This window comes from Rhyacophila brunnea, unplaced genomic scaffold, assembly GCF_057557595.1.
Source record: "Rhyacophila brunnea isolate RB1 unplaced genomic scaffold, BYU_Rbru_1.0 scaffold_10, whole genome shotgun sequence".
In the NCBI taxonomy this organism is placed as follows: Eukaryota; Metazoa; Arthropoda; class Insecta; order Trichoptera; family Rhyacophilidae; genus Rhyacophila; species Rhyacophila brunnea.
In genome coordinates this window covers 460,760-488,384 of record NW_028232752.1, presented here as the reverse complement: position 1 = coordinate 488,384, position 27,625 = coordinate 460,760, and the positions used below count along the sequence as shown (strand labels likewise).

Sequence of the window (27,625 nt, the reverse complement as noted above, 5' to 3'; positions counted from 1 at the left end):
AAAAATTGTTTTCCGGCATAGGTATATTTAAGAAATTCCGTTTTGAATGACTGTCGGAAGATTTCATTCCAGTTGCAGTCGGCAGCTTTGCATAATGACGGTTTCTCGGGAATCTCATTGTTGATTTCTCTAGAAACGAGAATTATCGAAATTTCAGAAAAATAATTTCTCTGGAGGCAAAATTGGCATTTTCTGCAATCACAACCACTACGTCTAAGATAATAGTAATCGAGAATTCCTATTCCGAATTTTAGTTTCGCAGTGTTATTCTCTGTTTCGTTCACCGTCAACTGTCGTACCGGAAAGAGATGGTCGTATAGCATGGAGATCAAAAAATGACGCATTGTTCGTGAAGCATTGAAGATAGTACCTAATGTTGCAATTTTATTAATTTCAATAATAATATTAATTTGATAGGTAGGTGCATACGACTTGCTACTTGGTTTTTTTTAAAGTGTTTTATTTAGACATTGATTTGATATCAATGCTATACGGTAGATATATAACTATATACGTACAAATTTCCGGACACGACCTACATAAAGCCATCGAATTCCATCGAAAGCTTCATTAGATAGAATTGATCTGCACTCTTCTCAAGCCGCATTTAGACCAAGCGAGCGAATGTTTGTTCTTCCCCCACTCCAACGAAATTCTTATCCTCGCTCAACAAAAAGCGTTTAAGTCAAGAGAACTTCGCTGGAGTGGGGGAAGAACAAACATTCGTTCGCTTGGTCTAAATGCGGCTTTACATGCTGTCGTCTTGTTCTTCGTATCACGTATGTTTAATTTTCGTTATAAACTGTGTACTGATGTGTTTCGTTTGGTTGGTCTTTCAGGTTGCCTGTGGCGAGCGAGTGTCCGTCCGGCGGACAGCAGCAGCCGCAGCCACAGCAGCAGCAGCAGTCGGGGCGCGTGTCGTCGAACGCGCACCCGGCGGGCGGCGGCGGCGGCATGGCCGTGAGCCGCGTCCCCAGCCCGCCCCTGCAGGACGGCAACACGCCCGTCGCTGAGAACTGGTGCTTCACACAGGTAATTATTATTATTCACTTTTGAGGCAATATCAAAAATCCTACTACTACCCGTTGATCACTTCGACCCGTTTCACACGGGACACCTATGGCAAGCCACCGGCGTGTTGATCACTTCGACCCGTTTCACACGGGACACCTATGGCAAGCCACCGGCGTGGCGAGATTCCGCATTTACATATAAATGAACGTGACGCTCGTGTGTCCCCTTGTGAACGTGTCCATTCAGCCGGTGGGGCCACACGTCCCATGTGAAACGGGCCTTACACTGACGTCACTGCGTACTGAGATAAAGGCATCAAAATCCAAAATGATGGACGTCTTTTAACTACGCTTCTTTCATAATACATTCCCCATCACTGAACGGTGCTCCAGTTTTAGCGATTATGTTTGAGACAAAATAACATGCAACTGTTTAACTTGAATGGCTGCCGATAAATTTCGTTAGGTTTGTTGATTGAATATTTTTTTTTATTTTCAACTACCCGATCAATAAATTCTTTCAATAAAGTCGTTAGTTAACGTGCAAGCAAAATGTTCGTACGTGCCATAGGTTCGCCAACACTGCTCTGGACATAATGCTCTCGAATTTCGAATGTCTGTAGTAGTAGACTAAAGAAGTCATAACAACGCGATATTAGTCCCTTCGTCGGCTCTCACATCAAAACTCGCCCGCCTGCAACATGTCGAATACGTCGATGTGACGTCATCGTTATTCACAAAACACACGTTGGCAAATGGAACTCCGCAGATTGAAAAGAAAGAAAGAAGAAAGAGAGGTAAAAAAATATCTACTGTTGCAATCGACAAGTTGCATGCTTCTCGGGCTGCGAGTCGAAGACGCTAGGACGCATACGATTTGGTCATTCCTAACCGGCTCGTCGATCGCCGCATCCAAATATCTACATATACGTTTCGAATGTTACGTGCGACTGTCGCTAGGTAGTTGTGCGCGGTCTTCATATGCAACACCGGATCGACGTTCTTGGAAGGTTTGATTTATGGCTGTGCGGCAGACGAGACGAGTTTAGATGTGAGACAAATAGTGGTATTGTTTAATTAGTGTCCTATGCCAAATATATTTGTTCAGTTCAATAATGACAATTGGATGGTGTTGTAGATCACAGCCTACTCCACTGTAACGTTGGACATGCCTTCTACATTGTAACGAAACAAGAAGTAATCTGTATCTTAAATGGTAATACTAGTATTTTCGTACGGTATCACTTTTAAATTTATTTCATATTGATTATAAAAGTTATTATTGTGTATTGGATAACATCTAGTATAAGAGATCATGCTTTTCTCACCTGCCACAGAATGTTTGCTGAATAAGTTACGCTGGGTGAGTAGTTGCGATTTGATTGTGTTTTTTTCTGCTTTCAAACCGTGTGTCAGCTAAGCAAGCGGGCCTTCAGCTAGTCATCATAATGACGCGGATGTTTGCTTAATTTCAAGGCAATGTGGAACATCATGCGATTATTGTGTTTGTCTATTATTTCGTCATACTCGTTTTTTACTATATATTATCGAGTATTTTTTTATTATACCTACATACATTTAAAAATCCCTACATAGACGTAGGGTTTATAAGAGTGGCATCAGCAAACTCGAGCACGCATATAAGGGGAAACTAGGTACTAGGAATGCATTGAATATTTCTGAGAATCGCCACCTGGATGATTTTGTTGTCGAATAGCCTTTTGAACGAGTTGGCCCTACTCCTCTAGGCATTCTATGATACGCAAGGCCTGTGACCACTGGAAGACCCGTAGCATGCATGAATTGGTGCAACTGCGTGGGGCATCCAATGTTTGCTTTAATATTCTAACAATACAGCGCTGACTACACAAACAGACATTGACGATCCTAATAATTATAACTATTACTTGTAGGTAGAGCACCCGTATAATTGTGGGCTAAAATATCTAGAAAAATATTAGTTTCACATAAACTACTTTGCCCCTATGGGACGTCACGTCACTGCAATGGGTTTTAGGGTGGCCATGGGACCTTTAATGGTGCCTTTTAGATACCACCGTATGACAGCATTTGTCAGCGGCATTTCACACCTCTCGTCGTATAGCAAATATGATACAACAGTTGTCAGTTATATACTTACTTCATTTTAAAGATTATTTCCAAGCCATAGTTGATTGTGTCATTGTTAATAATTTTATAATCGTGTAAAGTTTTGCATAAACTTCTTCCCAGGTCAACAGCGTGAGTTTTTTTTCAAATTGTCTTGCTCAGTGGAAATATTCTTCCGCTATTAAGTCACATCTTTTCTAAGATCTCTACCATTACAAAGTATACCCTTCGTTACACTAATAATTGTTGATTGATCGCTGTTTGTTTTTCTTTTCAGAAACGTTAGTTTGACAAATTCTAAAAAACTATTAACAATGTTGCCACCTTATCGGAACCATAGGCTTAAAATTAAGCAAGCGTAATACGAGATTTTACAAAACGTTTCCATGGGTTCCGACAGCTAACTTCTAAACGAACGGAACCGTTCCTCGTTATTGTTAAAACTACGTAGATATACCTTCCTACTAGATGTATTGCTTAATTTTAAAATCGACAGTTACTACGAGTATCATAGATGAATAGATATCGAAGTAGATATTTATATTCTTTGGAACTTTGTTCACAAATAAAACACACGATATGGCTTTAGGCAGACGTCGAGGCAATAGGTTGAAATAAGTTGATTTTAATTTATATAGTCTTAAATATATTACTTCTACTTAATTAATTTGGTACACGGTGTTTATATAGTTAAATGTATCAATCTTCTTTATACGTGTGCGAATGGAAAAAGGAAACAAGTTTGAAAAAAAGTATATAGTTAAATAATATGTAAGTATGCCAAAGCAGATAGGCGTAAGTGAGAAAAGGGGAAACATCGAATGTAGACCCGCTAAATTAATAAATTTCGATGGTTTTAATTTTATTATTTCTTAGATAATGTCTTAAGCGTAGGGTGTTCAACCAATGTGTGCTACCCGTGCTCACGTATGGCTGCGAGACGTGGACCCTCAACACGAGAGATGTCCAAAAGCTAAGAGTCACACAGCGAGGCATGGAGAGGTGCATGTTGGGCATCACGCGAAAGGACCGTAAGAGAAACGAATGGGTTAGGAAGCAGACAAGAGTACGCGATGTAATAGACGTTGCCAAACAGCTGAAATGGAGATGGGCGGGCACATTGCTCGCCGAAAGGACGGCCGCTGGACAAATGCCGTCATCCAATGGTACCCAAAGGGTACGGAACGGCCAAAGGGTCGCCCTAAAAGCCGCTGGATTGACGAACTGGTAAAGTTCGGCGGAAATACGTGGCAACGAACGACACAGGACCGAGAGAGTTGGAGAAAGCTTGGGGAGGCCTTCATCCAGCAGTGGATTGACCCCGGCTGATCATGATTTCTTAGATAATTGACTTATTTATGTTGACGTCTGTTTCGGGCTATGAACCCATCTTTAGAAAGAATAACACTGGTATAAATATCGGGTACAGTTCGGTTATGAGGAATACAGCGGAAACTACATTTTGAAAATACCCGATATACTGGATTATTTGTTAGTTTGAGTTAGTTTAGGTTATGTTAGGTTTGGTAAGGTTAAACTAACAAATAATCCAGTATATCGGCTATTTTCAAAATGTGTTTGCCGCTGTATTCCTTATAACCGAACTGTACCAAATATCGTTATGAAAGCAGGTTTAACAGCTGTCGACATAAATATCTCAATCAATATAGAACAAAAACCTTATTTAAAAACCATTTCAATGGAATGTTATTGTGTAAACGCCAATTCAATTAATATAGTAAATTTCCCACAAATGTAATGTATAGCTCTCCTAAAACTACTGATTGTATGCTTATCTCTCTGTCATCTTTTGCACACATATTATATTTACACAAATGTTGTGTCTTAGCGATGGTGCCCACAGAACGCATCAGGCGCCGCACTCGCGCAAAATTTCTACAAGTGGCGCATAAATCATTGAAAATACAACGTAATCAAATACGCCAGCGCCCACTGGATATGGCGACGCATTATACGCGCGCGCCGCATGAATCATCGTTTTTTCGCGAATCACCGCTTCTCGGCGATACGAATGAAATAAAATACAATGGAGTCCATTCATTGACCACAGCGAGTAAAAACACGCTGCGCGAGGCATTGTCGATCGACGGGCGGAAAGCAATTATTTAATTACAGAGAAGTCATTGTTTTATTTTATTGCGTGTTCAGTTTATCGCTGGTTGAAGAATGTCGTCGTAAATTTTAATTACAAGCCCCGAAATAATATAATATTTTTATTGCTTTGTTATGAGAGGCGCTGTAATAATATTTATTTTGTGCTATTTGGGCCGCTTATAACATTATGTGATTATGGTTAGTGATTATGGTTATGAATAAACACTGCATTCGCCGACTTCGCGCGCCCGACGCGTCTGTGGGCACCATCGCTTACGAATTGTGACCCAAAAATTCGTATACCGTTTAGTGATTCACTGAATTAGTAATATTATAATATAGCCATATTGTTTGAAATAAAAAAGAGTTAAGTTAACTTGAATGGTTTGTGTAACGTGGATCTCGATACGAAATGTTGTGTTCATGTCGTAATAGTAACTTTCAACAGTGTTGTAATCCCGGTTGGCAGTAAAGTCGGTTCGTATCGTGAGGAAACGTTTATTTGCCGACTTTCTATATTCATATTGTGTCGTCTTGCTTCCCACTCACTCCATTCTTGCATAAAAATGTTCAAATCACCTTTTCTACTTATTAATATTTTTTATCGTAACCATTTTATATAGGTAGGATAAATGCTACACTATAATTATAATTATATTATAGTGTGCAATGTATTAAAAAATATATATAATTTAAGTGCATTTAAAATTTGTTGGCAACTACAAAATTATGCATAAGTTACATGAATTATACAACATTGTTTTGCAAAGTTTTCCACATGTTTACAACGTTTTTATTAGCTCGTATTCTTGTTTGTCCGGTGGTTGTTTATCCAGTACAAATCTTGAAATCGATTTTAAACTAACTTCCCGACTAGGTAGACATTTGAAACTTTTAGAATATATCAGAATACGATGGCAATGCATTATTTTAATACTTTTAGCCATCTTTAAGTAGAATTGCAGTCATTTTCAGTTAATTCTGTTTTGTATGAAAAGTTATTTCGGAAGAAATCCGTAATCCAATCCACCATTATTGGTTGCTAAGGGGGTGGTCCTAGCAACTAAATTATTAATATATACGTGCGTTCCTATGGAAGTCAAAATGACATTTCAGTATTCTATATTTGTTTGTTTGTTGCAAAATAGCCAAAAAATGATTTGTTGATAATTGCCTCATTTGTCCTAAATTATTAATACATAGAATTGTCAAGTTTATATAATTCAACAGAAAATTTAAAAACGTGGTATATAAAAAGTTCTTTTTATCTTGTAATTATTATACTTATACTAAGTGTTTTTAAAATTTATAGGTACAAAATTATGCATAAATGTTACATGAATTAAATATACAACATTGTTTTGCAAACATTTCCACAGTTTTCATTACTTATATATTTTAAAAAAATAACTCGAATTTATAAACCCGAGAGATTTGGACGTGGCATAATAATTGATTTTAGTTTTAGCTCGAATGTCTCACCCGGCTCATTCCATCTAGAACAGTGAGTGGTTCTCATGTGCGGCCACCAGAGGATTTTTCTGCGGCCACCAACATCATTTTCAGTGTCGGGTTCTAACCAAAAAATATTCTCACCTAGTATAAAATTAGATTCCTGTACAACAGGTATTATAGGTTTGAAATATGTAACTGCAGAACATAATAATATAATTCCAGTGACTAAGGGCCAGATCACTGCCTTCTAGAGCAGTGGTTCTCATGTGCGGCCCAGCGGATTTTGCTGCGGCCACCAACATCATTTTCATTATTTAATTTAATTAACTGGGCTAACGTTAAATATGCGTCATTTTAATAATACCATGGTTAAAAAATTTTAGTCGAAGTTATACGTTGACCAAGAATTAAGTCAATTCAAAGAATTGACAACAATAATTGCTTTATTAATATTGTCGAGCGTGAAGTTCAATAGTTTAAGTTTGACAGAAAATAGTATAAGTAATTGCAATTAATAGCAGTCAGAAATAAAAACGGTAGCAATAATTAAATTTTCCCTGTTTAGTAAAAGAAATCGCAATCTGCGCAATTTCAAGGTGAAGTTGTTCCACTATTATAGTTATTTTCGAATGGAACGCGGTAACCTGTTCGCAGTAAATGAAGATTATCGGTTGCATGCAACTATCATCATTTTTTACAAATAGTTTTCCATATTGTATTTGAAGTGCAGGCAATAGTTAGCACTACCATCGAAGTTTACAGTTTCGTGTCGTTGTAGACCTTGTCTGGACTTAAAGCCACATTTGAATAACACAGTATGAGATCTTGATCCATATATTTTAATTCTCGGTCTTCGCTCTTCTGTGTACCTATGTAAAGTTAAAAATATATTAATCTTTTTAATGAGATTCGTTTACATTTCTCTGCCTTCAATGTTTACATTATTATTCCTTTGACACATTCTGATTTTGTTTCTTGAGCTTGATCTTATCAAACTAAGAACAATAACCGTCCATTGTTTTCTTTTTACTTCCAGCTTGTAACATGGAAGTCATTTATTATATTCGATAAAAACTTACAATAGAAAAACCGCTTGGGTGTCCCCTTTTGTATAATTAATTATTCATCTTCAAATCTCGACAAAATAGGCTCGGAATGTTGAATTTTTTATAGACGAACTCTTGGCTATTTTTAATACATAGTTAAATAAATATAAGATAAAAATAACTTTTTACATACCTACATCGTTTTAAATTTTCTGTTGAATTATTATGCTCAAACTTGTGCTTGATATGAAGTAAATAAAAAACAAACAAATATAGAATACTGAAATGTCATTTTGAAATTTTATTTTGATTTCCATAGTAACGCACGTATATATTAATAATTTAGTTGCTAGGACCACCCCCTTAGCAACCAATAATAGTCTTTTAGTTTTTACGGATTTTTCTGAAATAACTTTCCATTCAAAACAGAATTAACTGAAAATGAATTCAATTCTGCTTAAAGATTTTAGAATATATCGTATTCTGATATATTCTAAAATTTTCAAATGTCTAGCTAGTCGGGAAGTTAGTTAAAAATCGATTGCGAGATTTGTACTGGACAAACAAGAATACGAGCTAATAACGTAATAAAATACTCTAATATACACTTAATGATAAAGTTACATATCTAAATATATTGATGGAAATCCTAATAGGTACGCGTCTTGGTTCGATAGGAAGGGAGGTCGTAACTGAATTCAAAAACACTATTTAACGTTCAAGTGAGGGTGAGTGGAATATAAATTATATCAAATTCTACAGGTGTTTGAACTACATAATACTTGTATAGTCTTGATAATGGTGTTATAACCGAAATAGCCGTCGTCTAAAAACGCATCAAGTAATTTATATTATCAAGTAAATGCTGCTGAATGAACTTGGTAGAATTGACTTGACTAAATCGGGTGTAGGCGTCAACCAAAATGAACAACGTGCGTCCTAAGTACGACAAAATTAACCAGTAGTTTTTACATCTGGAATTGCATATTAAATTACGTTAATTTTGCCAATCGGATTTTGTGTTTTAAATGAAAGATCAATGCGTGGTGATTGGTTTATATATAATAGGTGGACTCACAAAAAGAGGGTATTAGTACCTATATCTTATATCCCCAATTAAATAATACATAATGTGGTATTTAGTGATACAAACATCGACGCCATAACCAACGAATCTCGGTTACATTTTCGCGTGCTGAACCCTACATAAAATTTTACGCTTGACAGTCGGTTTAATGTTTTTCATTAATAATAACGTGGGTGCAATTTTTTTCTAAATTTAATAATGTTGAATAATTTGAATATTAAAATCAGAAAGTCTCCAATAGTATGTTCTTTGCCTGTTCTTACGAGTCTATTTTTTTCTTGCTCGCCTTGAATTGTTTAAATATAAAACATTAAATAATAATATGAATGTGTCTCTTTAAATTTTTTGATCATAACTTGGAGTCGTTTACGTAAAAAAAATATTCGTATTTGATGTAACCGCCCGACAGTTAAAAATAATAGCTTTTGGTCATATTACCCATATTGCACTTAGGCGTTCAAATGTATTATATTTACTCAGAAATAATGGGAACTGAAATACCTGACCGGTAAGGAGAAGCAGGTACCCGATCTCGAGTAAGGAAGAATACGGGATAAATTTAAACATGTGTCAAGAATACGTCATACATCGAATACTAACAACTGCTCTCGGTTTATGCATTGATGCTCATTTAATATTGGTGTATTACAACACACTATTAATTGCACACTCACACATTCAAAACCCTACGTCAAACTTTACTGTATTGGTATATATGTACTAAAAGTATAGCCTATCGGAATTTAATTTATTATATGTTCTGTGATTGACTTATGTCCGGAAAATTATACGAATACAGTTGATCGTATGACAGTTACAGTGAGATGTTGTATCGGAAACCGATGGTCGCATAGCGTTACGATAAATTTCATGACTAAATAAAACCGACCGGAATAGAAGGTACAGACAGAAAAAAAGGTAAGTAGGTAAGTATTTTAGAAATCGTATAATTTATATCAAATTCTGATAGGTTCTCGTAAGTATCAAGTCGTACTTATCAAATATCTGATATTAAAGACAGCGTTATTATCAGATATTAATTGATATACAATTGGGACATTGCTATCTACGATGCTCCACGATAATCGCAATGCTATAAAGTCATCTCTTTGCGGTACGTACAATTTATATGTAAGTATCATTATTTGGCATATAACTAAAATGCCTTTCCCTTGCAGTCATTTCTAAATATATATATTGTTTTCCCAATTTTCCGGTAAACGAAGATATTATTAAATATCACTAAAATTTTGACTGAAGAATTATTGACATTCAGTAAATAATCTAAACTAAACTATATTGTCCACAGTGTGTGTATGAAATAAAATTAAATCGAGCCATGTTTTTAAATTAGTTGAGGATTAATAGTAACTTGTTGCTTCTGTCAGAACAGTTTGGCCAGCCTCTTTGCTTTTCGGACCAAAATTTGCATGATAAATCTGCAATAATATGTAACAATTACTTTGCAAGGGTGACTAATATAATTTATATTGCTCAATGAAGGTTAGACAGATCTAATCATCCCGTCGTACACGAAAGGTAGAACATGTCTGAAAGGTAGATCTTTGGATCGCTGGATCGACGGGATAATAGTTGAATTCTGGAAACGTACTTAGAAATGGAATTAGCTTGTTCAAGCCTTCATACGGCAGTAGATTGACCAATGCTGATAATGAAATTTAACATTAATACTCGAGTTACAAAGTATATATGTGAAAGGGAGGCATATAGAAAAACAGGGCGAGTAATGCTACCCTGCTAACTGTACAACTGTATGTTGCTTTAACTGTCTGGTGAAGTGATGAATGTCATCATAATGACCTGCTAACTGGGTAAAATACCTTTCGGTATTAAGTGAAGGGAGGTGTGTAGTGTATATTTTACGATTCGTATATATCGCATTCCTCGGCGGGGCCATCAGTTCAATGTCGACCACGGGATGCATCGTCCTCTAGGTGGCACGTGCTAAAGTTTGTCCCATCTGTTCCGGTCGCGGACCAGCGGCGCATGCCGAATGAGGCTTCCACGCAGCGACCAGCGCCGCGAGGAGGGGCGTCGACCCTCGTTGTGTGGTTATTGCGCGGCCCCCGTTGCCGTTTCGGGTGAACGGCCTGCGAATAGGAACATAGGCACTGGTCCTAGGACAACGTGGGTACAAAATGAGGATCGGTAACGGAGACGCGAATTTTAACAAATAAATTGCATTAACTTTGTTATTTATTATTAACAAGATTTGAAGGCATTAGAATACAAATCACTGATTTATATGAATTATTAACAACACACAAATGGCACTGATTGACCAATTTACCCTATTTATCGATGTATTATTTTATCATGTGGAAATTAATATAATATTGTAATTTATATGAAAACACTTCACCAATATACTGCCTTGTATGCTAAAAATTAACAAAATAAATATACATAAGACTATGTTTCTTAGAAATAATCTTGTGAAGATGTAGATTTCGATTCAGTGTGGTGAGCCCAGCCCATTTCTGTGGGGGCGGTCCATACCGACTGCCAGTACGTAGAGTGTCTATTGAATAGGGCTAAACATTAAGACAAGTAAACGTCTCACCTAGTCTCGACCGATGTAATATTATAAACACAAAATAGGAATCTTGCACACACAATTCACAATATGGGCCATGGGGGTCTTGGGACGCTCCCTTCACAACTTTTAAGGGTTCTTCTTGTTAGTTACGCCACGGTATACGCCCATATCTTTACACAGTAATCGATGAAATTGATTCTACTTACTGTGCCATAGTGTCCGCGTGGCGTAAGTTCGTTTCACATATCTCCGAGTCCATATATTATGTAATCAAATTGTTACCGAAGCAATACTATTTTATGGATGCCACTAGTTTCTCGCATTGTAATTTCAATGCACATGCATAGAAGCATACGTCGATATATATTATTCCATCATCATTATCAGCCGGGGTCGATTCACTGCTGGATAAAGGTCTCCCCTAGGTTACGTTATGAGTTCGTCTATCCGGCGGGTTTTAGGGCGTCCCTGTAGGCGTTTAGTGCCCCTTGGGTACCACTATACCTATGACGGCATTTGTCGAGCGGTTGTCCATTCGCCGAGCGACATATCCAACCCATTCCCATTTGATATGCACATCGCGTACTTTTTCTCGCGGTTTTTTTTTTTATCTTTACGCGATATTCCCAACATGCACTTTTCCATGTCATGTTACGCTACTCTTTAGTATTTGTCTTCAATTATACTTCTTGTATTATCATGTACTTATTTAATTTTTGTTACTGCCTTGTTTTCTACTCTAATTATCCTTCTTTCGACCATGTCCGATCCTAATAGGATCATATGGGCCCCCACCGAGTGGAGGTTTGTATTAACAGATTTTATTTTTACGAGAAATGGATGTCACCCACTTGCTCAACCTATTAGGTCCATACTTTGACTCATACACAAATTGAAAAACAATATGTGTACTTGCCAGACCCAGGATTCGAACCTGGGACCCTCGACACTATAGACCGGGGCTTAAGCCACGCGGCTATCGTGGGTGTCTAATTATTCACTAGAGATTATTGTGTCTTGAAAAGTTCGTAATGAATGACTCTAAAGAAAACATCAAGATGACAGCGAATGTTGTTATTTCAAACAGCGAAAATAATCGACGCTGGCCTAGCATTCGTAGGACTAACTGTTTGTTCCGCGAACCGTCGGCGGGTGAACGTCCTCGCGGGGGTTCGGAAGGACAGGGCCGGGCGCGTCCGTCCTCCGCGGGCGCCAACGGCCGGCCTTGAACCGCCGTTACGTCACGCGAGCTGCGGTTTCGCCAAGCGGACTTCGGGGCCGCCGTTTGGACCGTTTGACGGTTCGGCCACGCCAATCAAACCATCCACCGGCTTGCTATAACTTTACGTACGACGGACTTGATCGAGAGAGTATTTAATTTACTATTGTAGTAGGTAATGAAGATCACAATAATTGTTATATTCTACTCATAACTTTACTATAATCCATATGCATAGAATATCGATGATATGTTAAATCAAAATGACGTCGAGAAGAGCCATGCATATACCTATTATCAAAATAGAATGACAGAATATGCAAACATTATAATATTGGCAAGGCAGCGCTGCATTGCCATTTGTTTCAAATGATGATTGGATACTATGGACGCTTCAACAGTGTTTTCTTATTAATAAACCATTTCTTTTATTCGAATAAATAATTCGCAAGATTTTGAGAACCGAATATTCCATATATTGAACATGCATAACTCGAAAACACCTCAGATATAATTATACCGACTAGGAAAAAATATATTTGAAAAAAATACGAAACTCGACGGGATTTGAACCAATTATGGCTACGAATCTAATGACGACAATTTAAACTAGTAGGTTATACATGAACGGGTTCAAATCCCGTTGAGATGTTTTCAAGTCATGTTTTCTTATTCATATATATATATATATATTGTTGATTCGTATGGCAATGAAATTCATATTAGGTAATTATTGTTAATATCGTGTATATTTTCATAATAGTAGGTACGTATTTAATACTGCCAGTATTTCGTGTTTGTCTATATAATCGTTACTTAAATTATATTTTTTTGTTGGGAAGCGAATAAAAGATGTGATAGCTGTATTTAATTAATTACTGGTTATTCTTTAGATTATCCATAGCGTGCACATTAATTCTCCATTTAACAGTAATCACTATATACCCGAATAACACCTATTTATTGTGATTAGTGACATTCTATGCATCTCGGCCTATCTTTTATAGAATTAAAATATACATATTTTCTATGTATTTAGCAAACGCCTACCCTTGGATTGGAAAGGTTTAATTCATTAATTATTGTAACCTACAATAGCAATGTCTACGCAAATCAAAGTAGTTTTATTTTGCAACAGTTGGACTGTCGCAGTTGCCAACAACTGTCGTTTTAGACCGGTGACTCATAGCTTTAGAATATGGTGAGATTGGTAATGAGAGCCCATTACGCAAACCTATGTCTGTGAATCTCTCACCTGCACTGCCTGATCTCGGGCAATACTTTCTCCAGGTGTGTGACTGCTCACTTCGGGTATATTTACTCTTGCGATAAAAACGTTTGCACGCTGAACTTTCACCTGGCCAGTCGGCCCAATGGGCTTCCAAAAAGACTGCATTAAATTGTACGAAAAAACATACACAGGTATTTCTTTATTATTGTAACTGGTGGCGAAATTTGCAACTTTTGTATGAATGGTTTGACTTACGCTGTGTTACGTGACCTGTTGCACGCTTTCACTCATTCATTCACCATAATGTATTTCATACAGGGAAATTAAATATATATCACAATATAAAATATTTCATTCATTTAGTTTACTGACACACACACACTAAAAGCAGTCGTAATTATTCGTTTATTTTTTCTCCTTTTTGGCGCTACAACCTTAAGTGGGAATTTTCACTACATTATCCATCAATCTTGTACGAGGTCGGCCGGATTTTCGTTTACCTTTCGGTTTGCCGAATGTCAGTTTCTGCGTGACACGTCCATTCTGTGTGCATGGCACAGCTATCTAAGGCGGCTCAATTTGATAGATTCATTCAATTAAATAATGTAGGTAGCGTAATACCCCGTTTACGCGTGCATGGATTTACTGTTGACAGTACGTATTATCGCGACCATAACAAGAAAATGAATGGGTAAACATATTTATTATTATGAAGTTGCAAGTTTGCGTGCATGAATCAAAAAAGTTTGGAAGCTTCTGAATTTTCATGCGACAGTAGGGATTTTTTTCCATCTGTGGATGCGCAGTTGAACGATAGTGGTGAACCTGCCGGCAAAAAAACGAACTATACTCATTTTGAGGTTAACCGATTTTCACTACCTGTCAAATAGTACCATAAAATGACAATCGCGTCTCGCTTACTCTTGAAGAAAGAAAATTGGGTACAAGAGTTGGTTATTAATGTTATTATTATTGGCATAAAAAAGAATACTGTAGATGCGCCTTTGTTGGAAAATATCGACCGGATTAGCAGTTATGTTGGTAGCCTAATTGAGAAAGCCCTCACTTTTATTGCGATGAGTATTTGCTATATTTGCCACATTCAAATACCACACCCAACAAATTGCCATACTAAATTTAAAGTTTTATAATGATATTGTACTAATACTGGTGTCTTCTTGTTTTTTTTCAGGTAAAAGTGGTCAAATTCAGCTACATGTGGACGATAAACAACTTCAGCTTCTGCCGGGAGGAGATGGGCGAGGTGCTGAAGTCGTCGACGTTCTCGGCGGGCGCCAGCGACAAGCTCAAATGGTGCCTGCGAGTCAACCCCAAAGGCCTGGACGAGGAGAGCAAAGACTACCTCTCCCTATACCTGCTCCTCGTGTCCTGCAACAAATCAGAGGTCCGCGCCAAGTTCAAATTCTCCATTCTCAACGCGAAGAGGGAGGAAACCAAAGCCATGGAGTCGCAGCGGGCATACCGCTTCGTGCAGGGGAAAGATTGGGGATTCAAGAAGTTCATCAGGAGAGACTTCCTGCTGGACGAGGCCAACGGGTTGCTGCCGGAGGATAAACTTACGATATTCTGTGAAGTGTCAGTCGTGGCGGACAGTATCAACATCAGTGGACAGTCAAATATAGTGCAGTTCAAAGTTCCCGACTGCCGCCTGTCGGATGATCTCGGAGTGCTTTTTGACAATGAACGCTTTTCGGACGTGACGCTGGCCGTCGGCGGACGAGAGTTCCAGGCGCACAAAGCAATACTGGCCGGTAAGACTATACTGCATCTTTTATCTCAGAGTTTCCAACAGTTTTTCAACAACACATCCTCTTTTATGAGCATAATATATTTTCCTATAAAATCGGTCAAAAATGAAGAAATTAAAAAAAATCATATCATAAAATATTTATGATGTGATGCCTGTGAGCGGAATGCAGAAACATTTGTCATAACTAAAATTTCCTTAGCAGAAAACACTATGCAGAAACATTGTCCTTAGTTAAGATCATTTCTCTTGAAAATAATACCATATTTAAAAATGAGTCATGTGTCATTCTATCATCTGGCATGTTGTATTTCTGCGGGCTGGCATATAAAAGTAAAATAACATTCTGCAAGTACATGCCAAACGAATTAACACTATCAATATCCATATTGAGATACATTGTTAAATGAATTTGAGTGTATGGACTGTTTTATAGACATGCGAATTTATTTTGACAGCAGCTGTCAGTGGTAAATGGTAATACAGAAGGGGGCGTGTTCATAACAAAAGTTGTCTATGGTTAAGGATTCCTTAACTCTATACTCAGTATTATAGTCTATATTATAGTCAACTTATCCTTAGGATCGAAATCTTGGATTCTGCATAGGGCTCTGTATTTATACATGCAATAGGTGTGACCACTTAAAAACACAAAGAATGACAGATGCTTTACACTTTACATGCATAAACCCTCATCATGCTAAATCACATAAATACACGTGAAGGTGAGATGTATCAATATGTATTTGTTACCCCTTTTGATCCGTCCCCTGTAGAATCAATACTCGTTATCAGCTATCTGTATTACTAATAACAAAATTGGAGTGTCTGTCTGTCCATTTGTTACGGTACAGTTAGAAATTGAATGATTCATTATATTAATCTAGTCTATTTCTTGTATATCTCGACCGATAAGAGTGGAGAGAGCTAGGGTAGGCCTTCATCCAGCAGTCGATCGACCCTGACTGATGATTATATATCTGTCTACTTTTTCTTTCCGTATTTCTTGCGGATGAAGTCTTGTTCTATCGCTAGTTCTATATAAAATGATATCATCATTGTAGTATTTATTTTACTTTTCAATTCCATGACAGTTTTAGAATGATTCTGTTGGTAACTATAAAAAAATAATATTCTCTGTCGGCAACATAGAATACTTTTAAATTAATAGAATAATAGCGGCCTGTATTGTCTGCATCTTTTACTGATATTTGCGATTTTACGTGATTTTCCAATTAAAAATTATTGTAATAGATTTTTGGGTTGTCACAGTGTGTTCTTCCTCCTTTGTTTCTCAACGTTTCGGGCTCGTTGCAGTGGCCATTCTAAAGAGATTATTTAGCAAAGTGTTCTGTAAGGTGTATGGATGCTAAGTGTGTCGGAAAGGGATTTGTATTTTTCTGTAGAATTGATAGTTATATTTTTTTATTTCAAGTTTTCATTGATAGCTAATTAATATAGTTTCCAGGCCGCATTAATGGTGGGTCGTAATTTTTCGAGGCCTGACTAAAATTATGATAGTTCATTATATAAAAAAACCTGGATTAGACTTGTGACACTAATACAAAGTGATTTTATCTTAGTACAGCTCCCAGCAAAATTGCTAATCTTGCTTCAAATAAACCTCCCATACGAAACGCCTTGCAGCCAATTAAATCATTAGCCTGAGTTGCTCCATCTTCTAAGAAAATGGTTATTCTTTAAAATCAGATCTTTCACTTGTCACCATACTATGATTTACCAATAATATTGATTTTTTTTTGGTTCCACAGCGCGCAGTCCTGTGTTTGCAGCGATGTTCGAACACGAGATGGAAGAACGCAAACGGAATCGAGTGGACATCACAGACGTAGACCACGAGGTCTTAAGAGAGATGTTACGCTTCATCTACACAGGCCGAGCGCCAAACCTCGACAAAATGGCCGACGACTTACTCGCCGCTGCCGATAAGGTAAATATTAAAAAAATACCAATGAATAAGTTAGAAGATTAAAGAATGCAATATTCTTTAAAGAAACCTGAGAAAGCAACCTGTAATTTCACAGTCAGAACCATGAAAACAAGATGTGCGCCTGCGTCACATTTTTTCATTCGGTGGATCGTTAAGAAATTAGTTTTATTAAAAAAACATGACAAAAAACTCAATGCCTGCACTCGAAAAAGAAAACATTCCAATCAACATTATTTTAGCCCGGTATGAAAATAATGATGGATGGACCAGATCAAGAATGCCTGTGACAGGCTTTACGTGCCGCCGAATGTCAATAGGAATGGTGCCAAGCCGCGGAAAAGGCTGTAAGATGGTCACATCATCTGAGCCACAATTCTCAGTCACGAAGTCCTTACAAAGAAGAAGATAAAATAATGATAAAAAAAAACTATAATTAGCTTAGATTATGATATCCTTTACGACTAGATTATTGGACCGTTTTTTAATATTATCATTGTTTTAATTTCAGTATGCCCTGGAGAGGTTAAAAGTGATGTGCGAAGAAGCGCTGTGCATGAATCTGTCGGTTGAGACGGCTGCCGAGACCCTCATCCTGGCCGACTTGCATTCTGCCGACCAACTCAAAGCTCAGACCATAGATTTTATTAATACGTAAGTGTGAAATATACATTTAAGTAATCTGTCAGACGATGGACATTGACCATAATTCGTTAATGGGCTGAGATTAGCGCCCATAAACATTATCAATTGCAGCCTGAGATTCACCACGCAATCTATATAACACAGTTATTGTGTGTATGACTCGTGTATGACTTGTTACCGCCTGGCTATTTCCGGCACAATATGGTAAATATAGTTGTTTTACATCGGGAGACTTGTCTATTTTTATCATTTTTCAGTAATGAAAAATCTTTTACAAACATATTTTATTCTATGTTATTGATGTTTCAAGTGTTTTAAAAAGAAATTACTCGGAAACGTAAGCTGAAGGAATTATTTTTGTTAAATTTTTCCGGAGTGACATTGTTATTTCGTTTATTGAATGAATAATTATTTTCTTTTGGTGAAGAACTTCTATGAAAATTCTAAACATTCGGTTATATCAGTAAAAGTTTATAATTTGGTTAGGTTTCTAGAAAATTCGTGTTAAGATAATGAGTATGTCCATATACTCCACTTATGAATGAATAGTTTATCGTATCATTAGTTTTACTTCCGTTTAATTTAATGTGTTTCTGTTTGAATTGCAGGAGTCACGCGACGGACGTGATGGACACAGCAGGCTGGAAGAACATGATTTCGTCACACCCTCACTTGATAGCGGAGGCGTTCCGAGCGCTGGCCACTCAACAGCAACAGATCCCGCCCATCGGTCCGCCTCGGAAGCGAATGAAGCTGGCGTGAGCGCTAAAGAGTCAGCTCCTCAAACCGACATTGTGATAATATTGAATAAAGATAAACAAATTGAATGCGGTAACTCCTTTCCTGTGAAAATAATGTCTCCGTCGTGGAAAAGCTATCACGCCTCGCCGACCGTCGAACGCCGATTCGATCTACGTAGAAATGACGCGGCTCCCCTGTAGAACGGGAGTACGCCCGATCGCGCGAATCGCGTCACCTTATCGAAGATTCACATCTGCGGCCGTCGGCTCCCTCTGCGAAGCGTCATCATCATCGGAGTGATTTCGGCACAGGAGGGAGAAGAGGCCGCTTCGACTCGACGATTGTCTCTTGTGAATATGTTATATTGTGTTCAGTGGAATAAGTACTTTTTATGGAAGCGGAAGTGTGGTGCGCGTCCCAAAACTGTAGTCCACATTGATTTCGCTACGTCTAATAATTATTGTAAACGCAGATAGTACGGTATAAGTAACGAGTAATGATATAATCGTAATATTGTTGCTCTATTTAGCTAATTGTAATGATAAATAATATTGTAGAATCTCACGAATCCCACCAGACCACGATGAGCGCGACCGGGAGACGACTCGCGTTCGTGTATAGATTACAAATAATAAAAAAAAATGGTGAGACCAAATTTTCGTAAAATAAATGAAAAATGTGCCAAGTCCCCGAAGCGAATTCTGGTAGCGTTTAAAATTATGTTTTCCTTTTCCGGAACGGTGACGTGTCTCTCTGATCCCTTTCGTAAATTTCAAACGATTAACAGTTCTATTCAATTGATCAGTATTTAAAACAAACTGACAGTATTTTTAATAATAAATAGCCAGTACGCATTACACAATAGTCATTATACTATTTTAAGTATACAATATAGTAAATAATTAGCGATTTGCAGTACATACAGTATTCTATTTGCTGAAATTTTCATTACTGATTTATTTAAAATACTGGCCGTAAATTCGTAAAAATACTGACCGAATAAATAGATCCGTTCCATTTGAAGCGGCGATTGGAGGGACATGCGCCCGTCCGGCATCGATTGATTAGTTGTCGAACGTTGACCTATTCCGGCTAGTAGCGTTCATGTCATGAACCTTATTGTGATATGTGGAACTTTTGGGTTGCATTTTAAGTTCCTCGGTCTTACGAATTAGTTGTCGTTTTGATTTTTCTTAAATAATCGAGTGGCCGCCCGTGTTTACTTTTTATTTTCTCCTACCATTGTTGAATAAGTATTTTTTTTGTTGCAAATTCGGCCATTTGATTATTATAAAAATGATCTCTGTAATGCGAAATGCAAAATGCAAAGGGGTAAATGAAAACCTTTCATATTATTATATTAGTTACTTTTATTAGAAGATTCATAATTATTGTTTTTCCGTTTATTTTGCTTATTTTATTTTTATTTGCTTTTTTGTCATTTTTCCACCGTGTCAATCGATACTGTATAATATTTAACCCGATTACAAATTGCTGCCTGAGGGCTCAGCGGAATGCCCGGCGTCCACCGATCGTTCCCGATAGTAATTTCTACAGTATTGTCTGCAATTTTTGTGTTGTAAATATGTATAAGACAGTATAATACTGCAAAGTGGAGCTTGCAAATATTGTATCGGTTGACATTGTGTTTAAATATTGTATGAATATAAAAAAATGTGTAACATGACTTACAAAGTGGTGTCGATAAATCCACTGGGAATTGTTTAAACCGTCATTTATTATGCAGAATGTGTTTTCAATGTTATTTTGTAATATAAACAGCGTATTAAACTCTGTAAATACTTTGTTGATAGCAATTTTTCGCTAATAATTATTCCATATTATATCAGAAAAATCTTGATGTGTCGCTCAGAATTAAAATAGTTTAATTTTATCAAAAATTGGACAACGTTATGTATTAAGAAATCCATAGATATTCAATAGTAAAAATTTGTAACGAAACTATAATATTTATTTAAACCAGCAAAAATAATGTTACAGGTATATGTCACATTGACAGAGTTATGAATATAATTAAATAAACGTTAATTAAAACAAGATAAATTTTTAGGGTTAATTTAATTCAGTTTAATTTTTAAATACGTAACGTAGTCCAGTCCTTCAACATCCACAATTTGCAGGGCGAACTGACACTTTGACTAAACGTCTCGCAAAATACTTTTTTTTCTGTGACATGAATGAATTCGTAAATAAGAAAAAAAGAAAAAATGATTTAAAAAAAAAAACAACTTCACTGAATGTGTAACTCTTATAAAATATAAAGTCTTTGCGGTCATGTTAGCTCTCCTTGTTAAATGTTATTGTAAAATAAGCCATAATGTTCTGTGATAAAGTAAAATATGTCTCATCTTGCATAGTATCATAATCTGCATTTAACTTGGAATGAGTGTTGTATCCGACGGAGGCCGCTCCGCGCTTCGAAGTGAAAGCCGTCGGAGAGGAGTGTCGAGTGCCGAGTGTTGTTTGTTCGCTTGCTCCGTGTCGCGCGGTCCTGTGGCGGACCGCGAACGATGTGGCCGCGAGACCGCGATCAAATCGAACGTTGTATACTTTTTATTTTATAATCACTGAACTTAATACAAAAAAAAAAATGTTATTACAAATTTCACAAAAATAATTTTGCCTGCATTGCATCATCCATAAATTAAATACGTCATACAATTTTACGATTGTTTTATTTCTTTAATTCAATTTTATTTAGCGTGTGCAGAGGAGTAGTAGCAACCAGCGGCGGCACGTGGATTTCAAATTAACATTTGGTGGGAGTGTACTGAAAAATTACTTTTTTAAAAAGAAGAAACATTTCTTTTATAGAGTGAACTGTCAATTCATGGTGGAACTGCATTGTATTATTTGATTAATTAAATAAAACAAAACCAGAGCGTTGGAGCGGAGCTCGGAGCACTGGAGCAATGGGATTTTACCCAGAGTAGGAGTGGAGCCGGAGCACCGAAAATTTGTAGTGCTCCACTGCTCCGGATGTTTTTTTATTATTAAATTTTCATCCTGAAATCCAATGAAAATAGTATGTTTTGACACTTTGCAACACTGGAATTATTTGAAATAATATGACAACACTGCCGAGTGATAAATAACCTCACTGTTTTGACAGAAGAAGCAAATAATGACAGACGATTTGCTGTCAGAAATTTTGTTTAATAGAATTAATAATGAAAATGACGATTATTTTAAACTACTCAATTTTTAATTTTTTTAACATTTGTATACATATAATACTTATTAAAACTTTTAGGTCCCGGAGCGGAGCAACTCAAAAAAGGGTCCGCTCCAACGCTCTGAATAAAACACTATTTTATAGTACTTATTCCACTTTTTAATTAAATTTTGTACTGGTTTCGTCCTCCTCAAAGGGACATTATCAACTGTTGACGAAACCGGTACAAAATTTAATCAAAAAGTGGAATAAGTACTATAAAATTGTGTTATAATTAATTAAACGAATAATTAATCAAATAATAAGAAGAAACATGTCTATAATTTGATGTAACAAATATTGCAGCAAGTACAGTGCACGAGCATGATGTTAGGGTACCCACCACCGGTGGCAGTATCCAACTCTTACGTCATGGTCGCTGGTTCGAATCCCAGATCTTTCTTTATAATATGATTTATAAGGAGAGCACAGACCCGATAAGTTCAGGCTGATAGCTAACAACCATTCCTTGTAAAAATCTCCACTTTCTTGAAGACCACGTAATACTCTCCGATTAAAAGTGAAAATGGTAATTTTTTCTTTTAGAGAATTGAAATTAGTTGATATCGTCACCTAATATTAAAACCTCCTAAGTCTGTTTGAGAAGAGCGTCAAGGGGAAGGAAAAAACATAATAAAAACAATATTTTAAACATCTCTCTAATCGATGAATCTGCTAACACTGCTTGTGAAATACGAGATTTTAATTCCATGTTTTAAACCACGAGACCTACGAGTTTTTAAAATTTGTCGCTAGATCGAGAGCATACTAGTCTAGAGAACCGAGGTTTTGATATGATTTAAAATATTTTTTTGTTTAAATTTTGTCGAATAAACTTCATTTTTCCATAATATCGGACTCACAAGGTCTTAATAGTAAGGTTGCGATATGCAAAAATTAAGCTTTTAACATTTATATAAAACAAATACTCGACATCGTAAATCTAAAGATGTTCAGATTTCCCTACTAAGTTGCACAAGCTGCATCCATGAATATAATGTATAACTTGCAGCTATAATTTTCTTTAACATAGATGACACAATCGATTCATCAGTGGATTTAAAAAGGGGCCTCGAAACAGTTAAAACCAGTCATGCAATTATTACCAAAATTTAAATAAATACATATTTCTCTCAAATTAAGTATAAAATGTTACCTAAACCATAAACGAAATCCCCGCAACTGTTAATAAAAGGGCCTATGACATAACCACATCAATAGTTATTGGATAGTGAAAGTGCACTGTTCTTTTTACTGGGTATGTTGGAAGTTGGAATTTGTGGTTTTTATTTTATTTTTTATCAAGGGGGCCTCAAAATCAGTCTGTACCTTTGGCCTCCCAAGTTCCTAAACCCGCCACTGATAACTTGAAAGCATTTTATTAATAGTAAAGTTTAATGTAACCTATTTTTGTCTGGCAAATTCACATGTTTTTTCAATGTGTGTTTAGTCTCTGAGCATATTATGCACTTAATAGGCGGAGCAAGTGGCTAACATCCATTTCTCTTAAAGCAGCTAGGAATAAAAATAAATTGAGTTACCAGTAATGACCGTTACCGCCAGAGGCGCGTTTCCGTAACGCAACAGGAGTCAATTTATTGAGTTATCACGAGATTTAAAACAGGCCTCAAACAGTTCTTAATTCAATGAAAACAAATAAATTTGACTGACAAAGTTTAGTGTGCACTATTTATGTCAGATCTCCACAGCTTACACCCGCCCTTTGCCACTGTCTTATTCAGGTAGGCAGGTTGTGCGTTGCTTGAGAGACAACACATTCAAATCGTGTGGTCGATCAAAAAAGATTTGCGACAATTTATGAGAGTAGTTGTAATAGATAATGAATTTACATAAAATGTGACTAAAAATAGTAAGAGGTGCCATCTTTGATCTGCTTAATAGTTATAACTACTGCTTTACATGTTTCTTTTATAATTTATTAATGTGTCAGATAGGTAAGGGGTTTAATGACGTTTTACAAAATACTCGAGATGGGTTCCGCCCAACAAAAAAGGTTGGGAACACCACTGGAGAAAAATTGGAGGCGCATGGGAAGATCTAAGAACCAGAGGAGAGGCACAGGAGGCAGTAATTGAGGTCAAAGCGTCGTGGATAAAGAATGAAATTGAAATGAAGACACAATTCTACGACTCACTTCTCGAAAGGCGAAGATCAAGTGTGACTAACGCGAGCACGCAAGTGAAATTTTATGTTGCGCGGGATCACTATATCCGCCAACTATATCGTGCCAAAGTTGGCACGCGATATACTTATACGAAAAGAAGATGACCACCTATGTGCCGGGTCATCTACATTTCTTAGTCTTTGACATGTTTCAACTTGCGAGAAACATTGTCAGTACAGTTTCATAGTAGTCCTTATTGTGAAAACATCACAGTTATTAAGTATAATATTTTTTAAACGGTAAGTGTTCGTGGCAAAAAGCTCCCCAAAACAACCCAATATGTAGATTTATAAACATAAAAAAACATTCTGCAAGTTTAGTATTTACGAGGGTAGTCCCAGAAGTACCCGACCTAACAAAGAAAACACAAAAAAATTGGGAAAAAATATCTTTATTTCTCTACCTAGTCTCCTTTTTTTCCAGCGATGTTCAATAGCTTCGATACCCTGTTTATAGTGAGAATCGTCGAGCTCCTCAAAATAGCCATCAACCGCTGACTCCACCTCTTCATTGTTGGCAAATCTTTTACCACAGAGCCATTTTTTCAAGTTTGGAAACAGAAAATAATCGTGAATGCGTGAGGAAGCAATTGGAACTTTAACTCATTGATTTTGGCCATTGCGATAACGGATGTCTGAACTGGTGCATTGTCCTGATAAAACGAAACTTTCTTTTTCGCCAAATGCAGTTGTTTTTTCTTGATTTCATCACTCAAACGCTGCAATAAGTTTGCATGATTGATTTTCCTTTCTGAAGATAATCAATGAAAATTACCCCACGCGCATCCCAAAAAACTGACGCCATGACCTTGCCTGCAGATGGAACTGTCTTCGCCTTCTTTGGAGCCAATTCTCCCCTTTCAGTCCATTGTTTTGACTGTTCCTTTGTCTCAGGTGTGAAGTTGTCATCTCCCTCCATTTACGAAAGTGGAAAGATGCTGTCACTTTGTTTCTTTGTATGGTTTTTTGTCTGGATTCGGGACTTGGAGGTGGACAAATAACACACCGTAATTGTGGTGGAAACGACGAGATTTATTTACGTTAATATTTACTAATGGTTACATTTTTTTAGAATTTATTTTATGCGTAGCGCGAGTTAACAGTGTTTACTTTCTGGCCGTCTGCCGCGTATTTTCGGCCCTTTTATGTTTTGCTCCCAGCGAGAAGCGTTGTCGAAAAGGTGACAATGGCGATGTTGCAGATATTTTTAAACGGCCAGGATTTACAGCATTGCTGGCTTTGTTATTATTAATTTTCGTAATCAACCCTAACTATTTGTTGGCTTGGTACCGATCAGGGCTTCTCCAGATTCACAGAGACATCCCCAAATGGGGACCATTTGGGGATGTAACAAAGTGATGGACCCATGTTTCATCCATGGTTATGAATAGACACAAAAACTCAAACTTCATTGCTGTGAAACCTCGCCAAACACTCGATTGAAACATCCTCACGATGCTGTTTTTGTTCCATTGTGAGTAATCGCGGCACCCACCTTGTGCACAGCTTTCTCATGGTCAAATTTTCAGTCAATGTACAGCACTTGAAATTCCTACCATGTCTGCTACCTCACGCAATTTCAGTCAACGTTCATCCAATACCATTTTGTGGATTTTCGTCACCATTTCTGGCGTGGTCAGCCGCTTTGATATTGGTTGGACTGAAGCCTTTCAAATGAAAGTATTGTATCACTTCGTCGTTTCCAGCACAATATATCCTATGTGACGTTTTTAGGCAAAATGAGTTTTTTCCCCCTTTAGATTCGGATTTTTTTTCTCCATATGACACAATATATCCTATGTGGTTATTTTATTCTGTTTCTTAAATAAACTGAAATACAACAAATCCCATGTGCCGACACTCATAATCGTGCATCTCAAAATATCCTATGTGACAACACATCACAAAGGATATTTTTTCCGAGCACAATATTGGCTTTATTTATGATCACAGGGAATGGCATGTTTGCAGTGTATGGCAGATAGGAGCTAATTGTTTTCATGGCCGCTTTGTTGGCATCTATCAGTAAATCGCTTTGTTTATTTTTGTGCGTATTGAGAGCGTTAAAGAGCGAAATTATTACAAAATTAACAAATTTCTTCGATAAATACATCGGTTAATCACATATTACAGGATTGCAGTAAGTATTTCAATTATTTTTAGTATTTTTGCCTGGATAATACTTTAATTTCAACGAGTTCCATTATGTCTTATTGAACGTATCACTTTCGTTGTGTTTGAACACCGCCATGGCCCTCACAAGGGGGGGCTGACAGGGCTCTAGCCTGGGGGCCCGGCGAGGCCAGTCGACCAGATATGTGAGATAAACACACAACACAAATTTGCTTTAATAGTAAAAATCGCCTGCGTTTTCCTTCAATAATGTTATTACTTAAAATTATATGGTTGTACGATAAAAAATTTAATTGTGTATCGACACTCGACAACTCCTAAATTCAAATAGACGTATTAAAACACTAAATATACACATTAATTTTACCGCGTACACCATTTGGAAAACACTACTGTAGAGCATCACACTGCCTTTATCCTTAGAGATAGGTAGGGGGCACCGCCAAAGATCCCAGCATGGGGGCCCGGTTCAGGATGTGGGGGCCATGAACACCACTAACTATATATTTATTGGCCTTATTACAACAATACTACATATCATTTTGTTTATTTCAATAAAGTACCATTATGCTGACAGAGACCAATATTATCTATGTACCATCCAGATAAAGGTTTCAACCAATTTTATGCCGATGTAACGCTTTATACATGGTGCACGAAGCAGACGGAGGACTCACAGCTAACGAATTCACTAGCTGCATTGTGGATCATTTGCAGAATTTACCACAAAAATGCAAGAAGGTAATTCTGATTTCAGATGGCTGCAATTACCAGAATATAAATCGTATTTTGGCAAGTGCTTTGAGTGATCATGCGAAGAGTGCATCGATCACAGTGGAGCAATTAATCCTTGAGAAAGGACATACATTGATGGAAGCGGATAATGCCCATTCCGTATTAGAACATTATTTTCAAGCCTCCCATAATATTATAATCACCTAGTGATATATCGCACGAATGCAAATGGCTCGTCAGAAACACCCATATATATTATTATAAAAAAATGTCCATTATTTACCTACAAATTTGGCATCTTTGCGTCCTGGGAAAAAAATAGAAGGCCTGGTGGTGACGGATATAAGGTGTATCCAACACTTACCATCAGCCATAATGCTATTATCTATCGCCTTACCCGT

At 37.0% G+C, this 27,625-nt stretch overlaps 1 protein-coding gene across 5 annotated transcripts in view; it reads left to right on the top strand.

Annotated features, from left to right (window-relative positions):
- The window catches only part of rdx (BTB/POZ and MATH domain-containing protein rdx), a 522,524-nt gene extending 500,902 nt beyond the window's left edge, over positions 1-21,622 (top strand). For all 5 annotated transcript variants that reach the window (XM_085949586.1, XM_085949578.1, XM_085949571.1 and 2 more), the window contains 5 exons: positions 840-1,032; positions 15,028-15,607; positions 17,376-17,554; positions 18,063-18,205; positions 18,805-21,622. In XM_085949586.1, coding sequence (XP_085805712.1) covers positions 955-1,032; positions 15,028-15,607; positions 17,376-17,554; positions 18,063-18,205; positions 18,805-18,958 — 1,134 coding nt within the window. In that variant the 5' untranslated portion in view covers positions 840-954 and the 3' untranslated portion in view covers positions 18,959-21,622. The remainder of the gene's footprint in view (positions 1-839; positions 1,033-15,027; positions 15,608-17,375; positions 17,555-18,062; positions 18,206-18,804) is intronic.
- Positions 21,623-27,625: the final 6,003 nt, after the last annotated feature.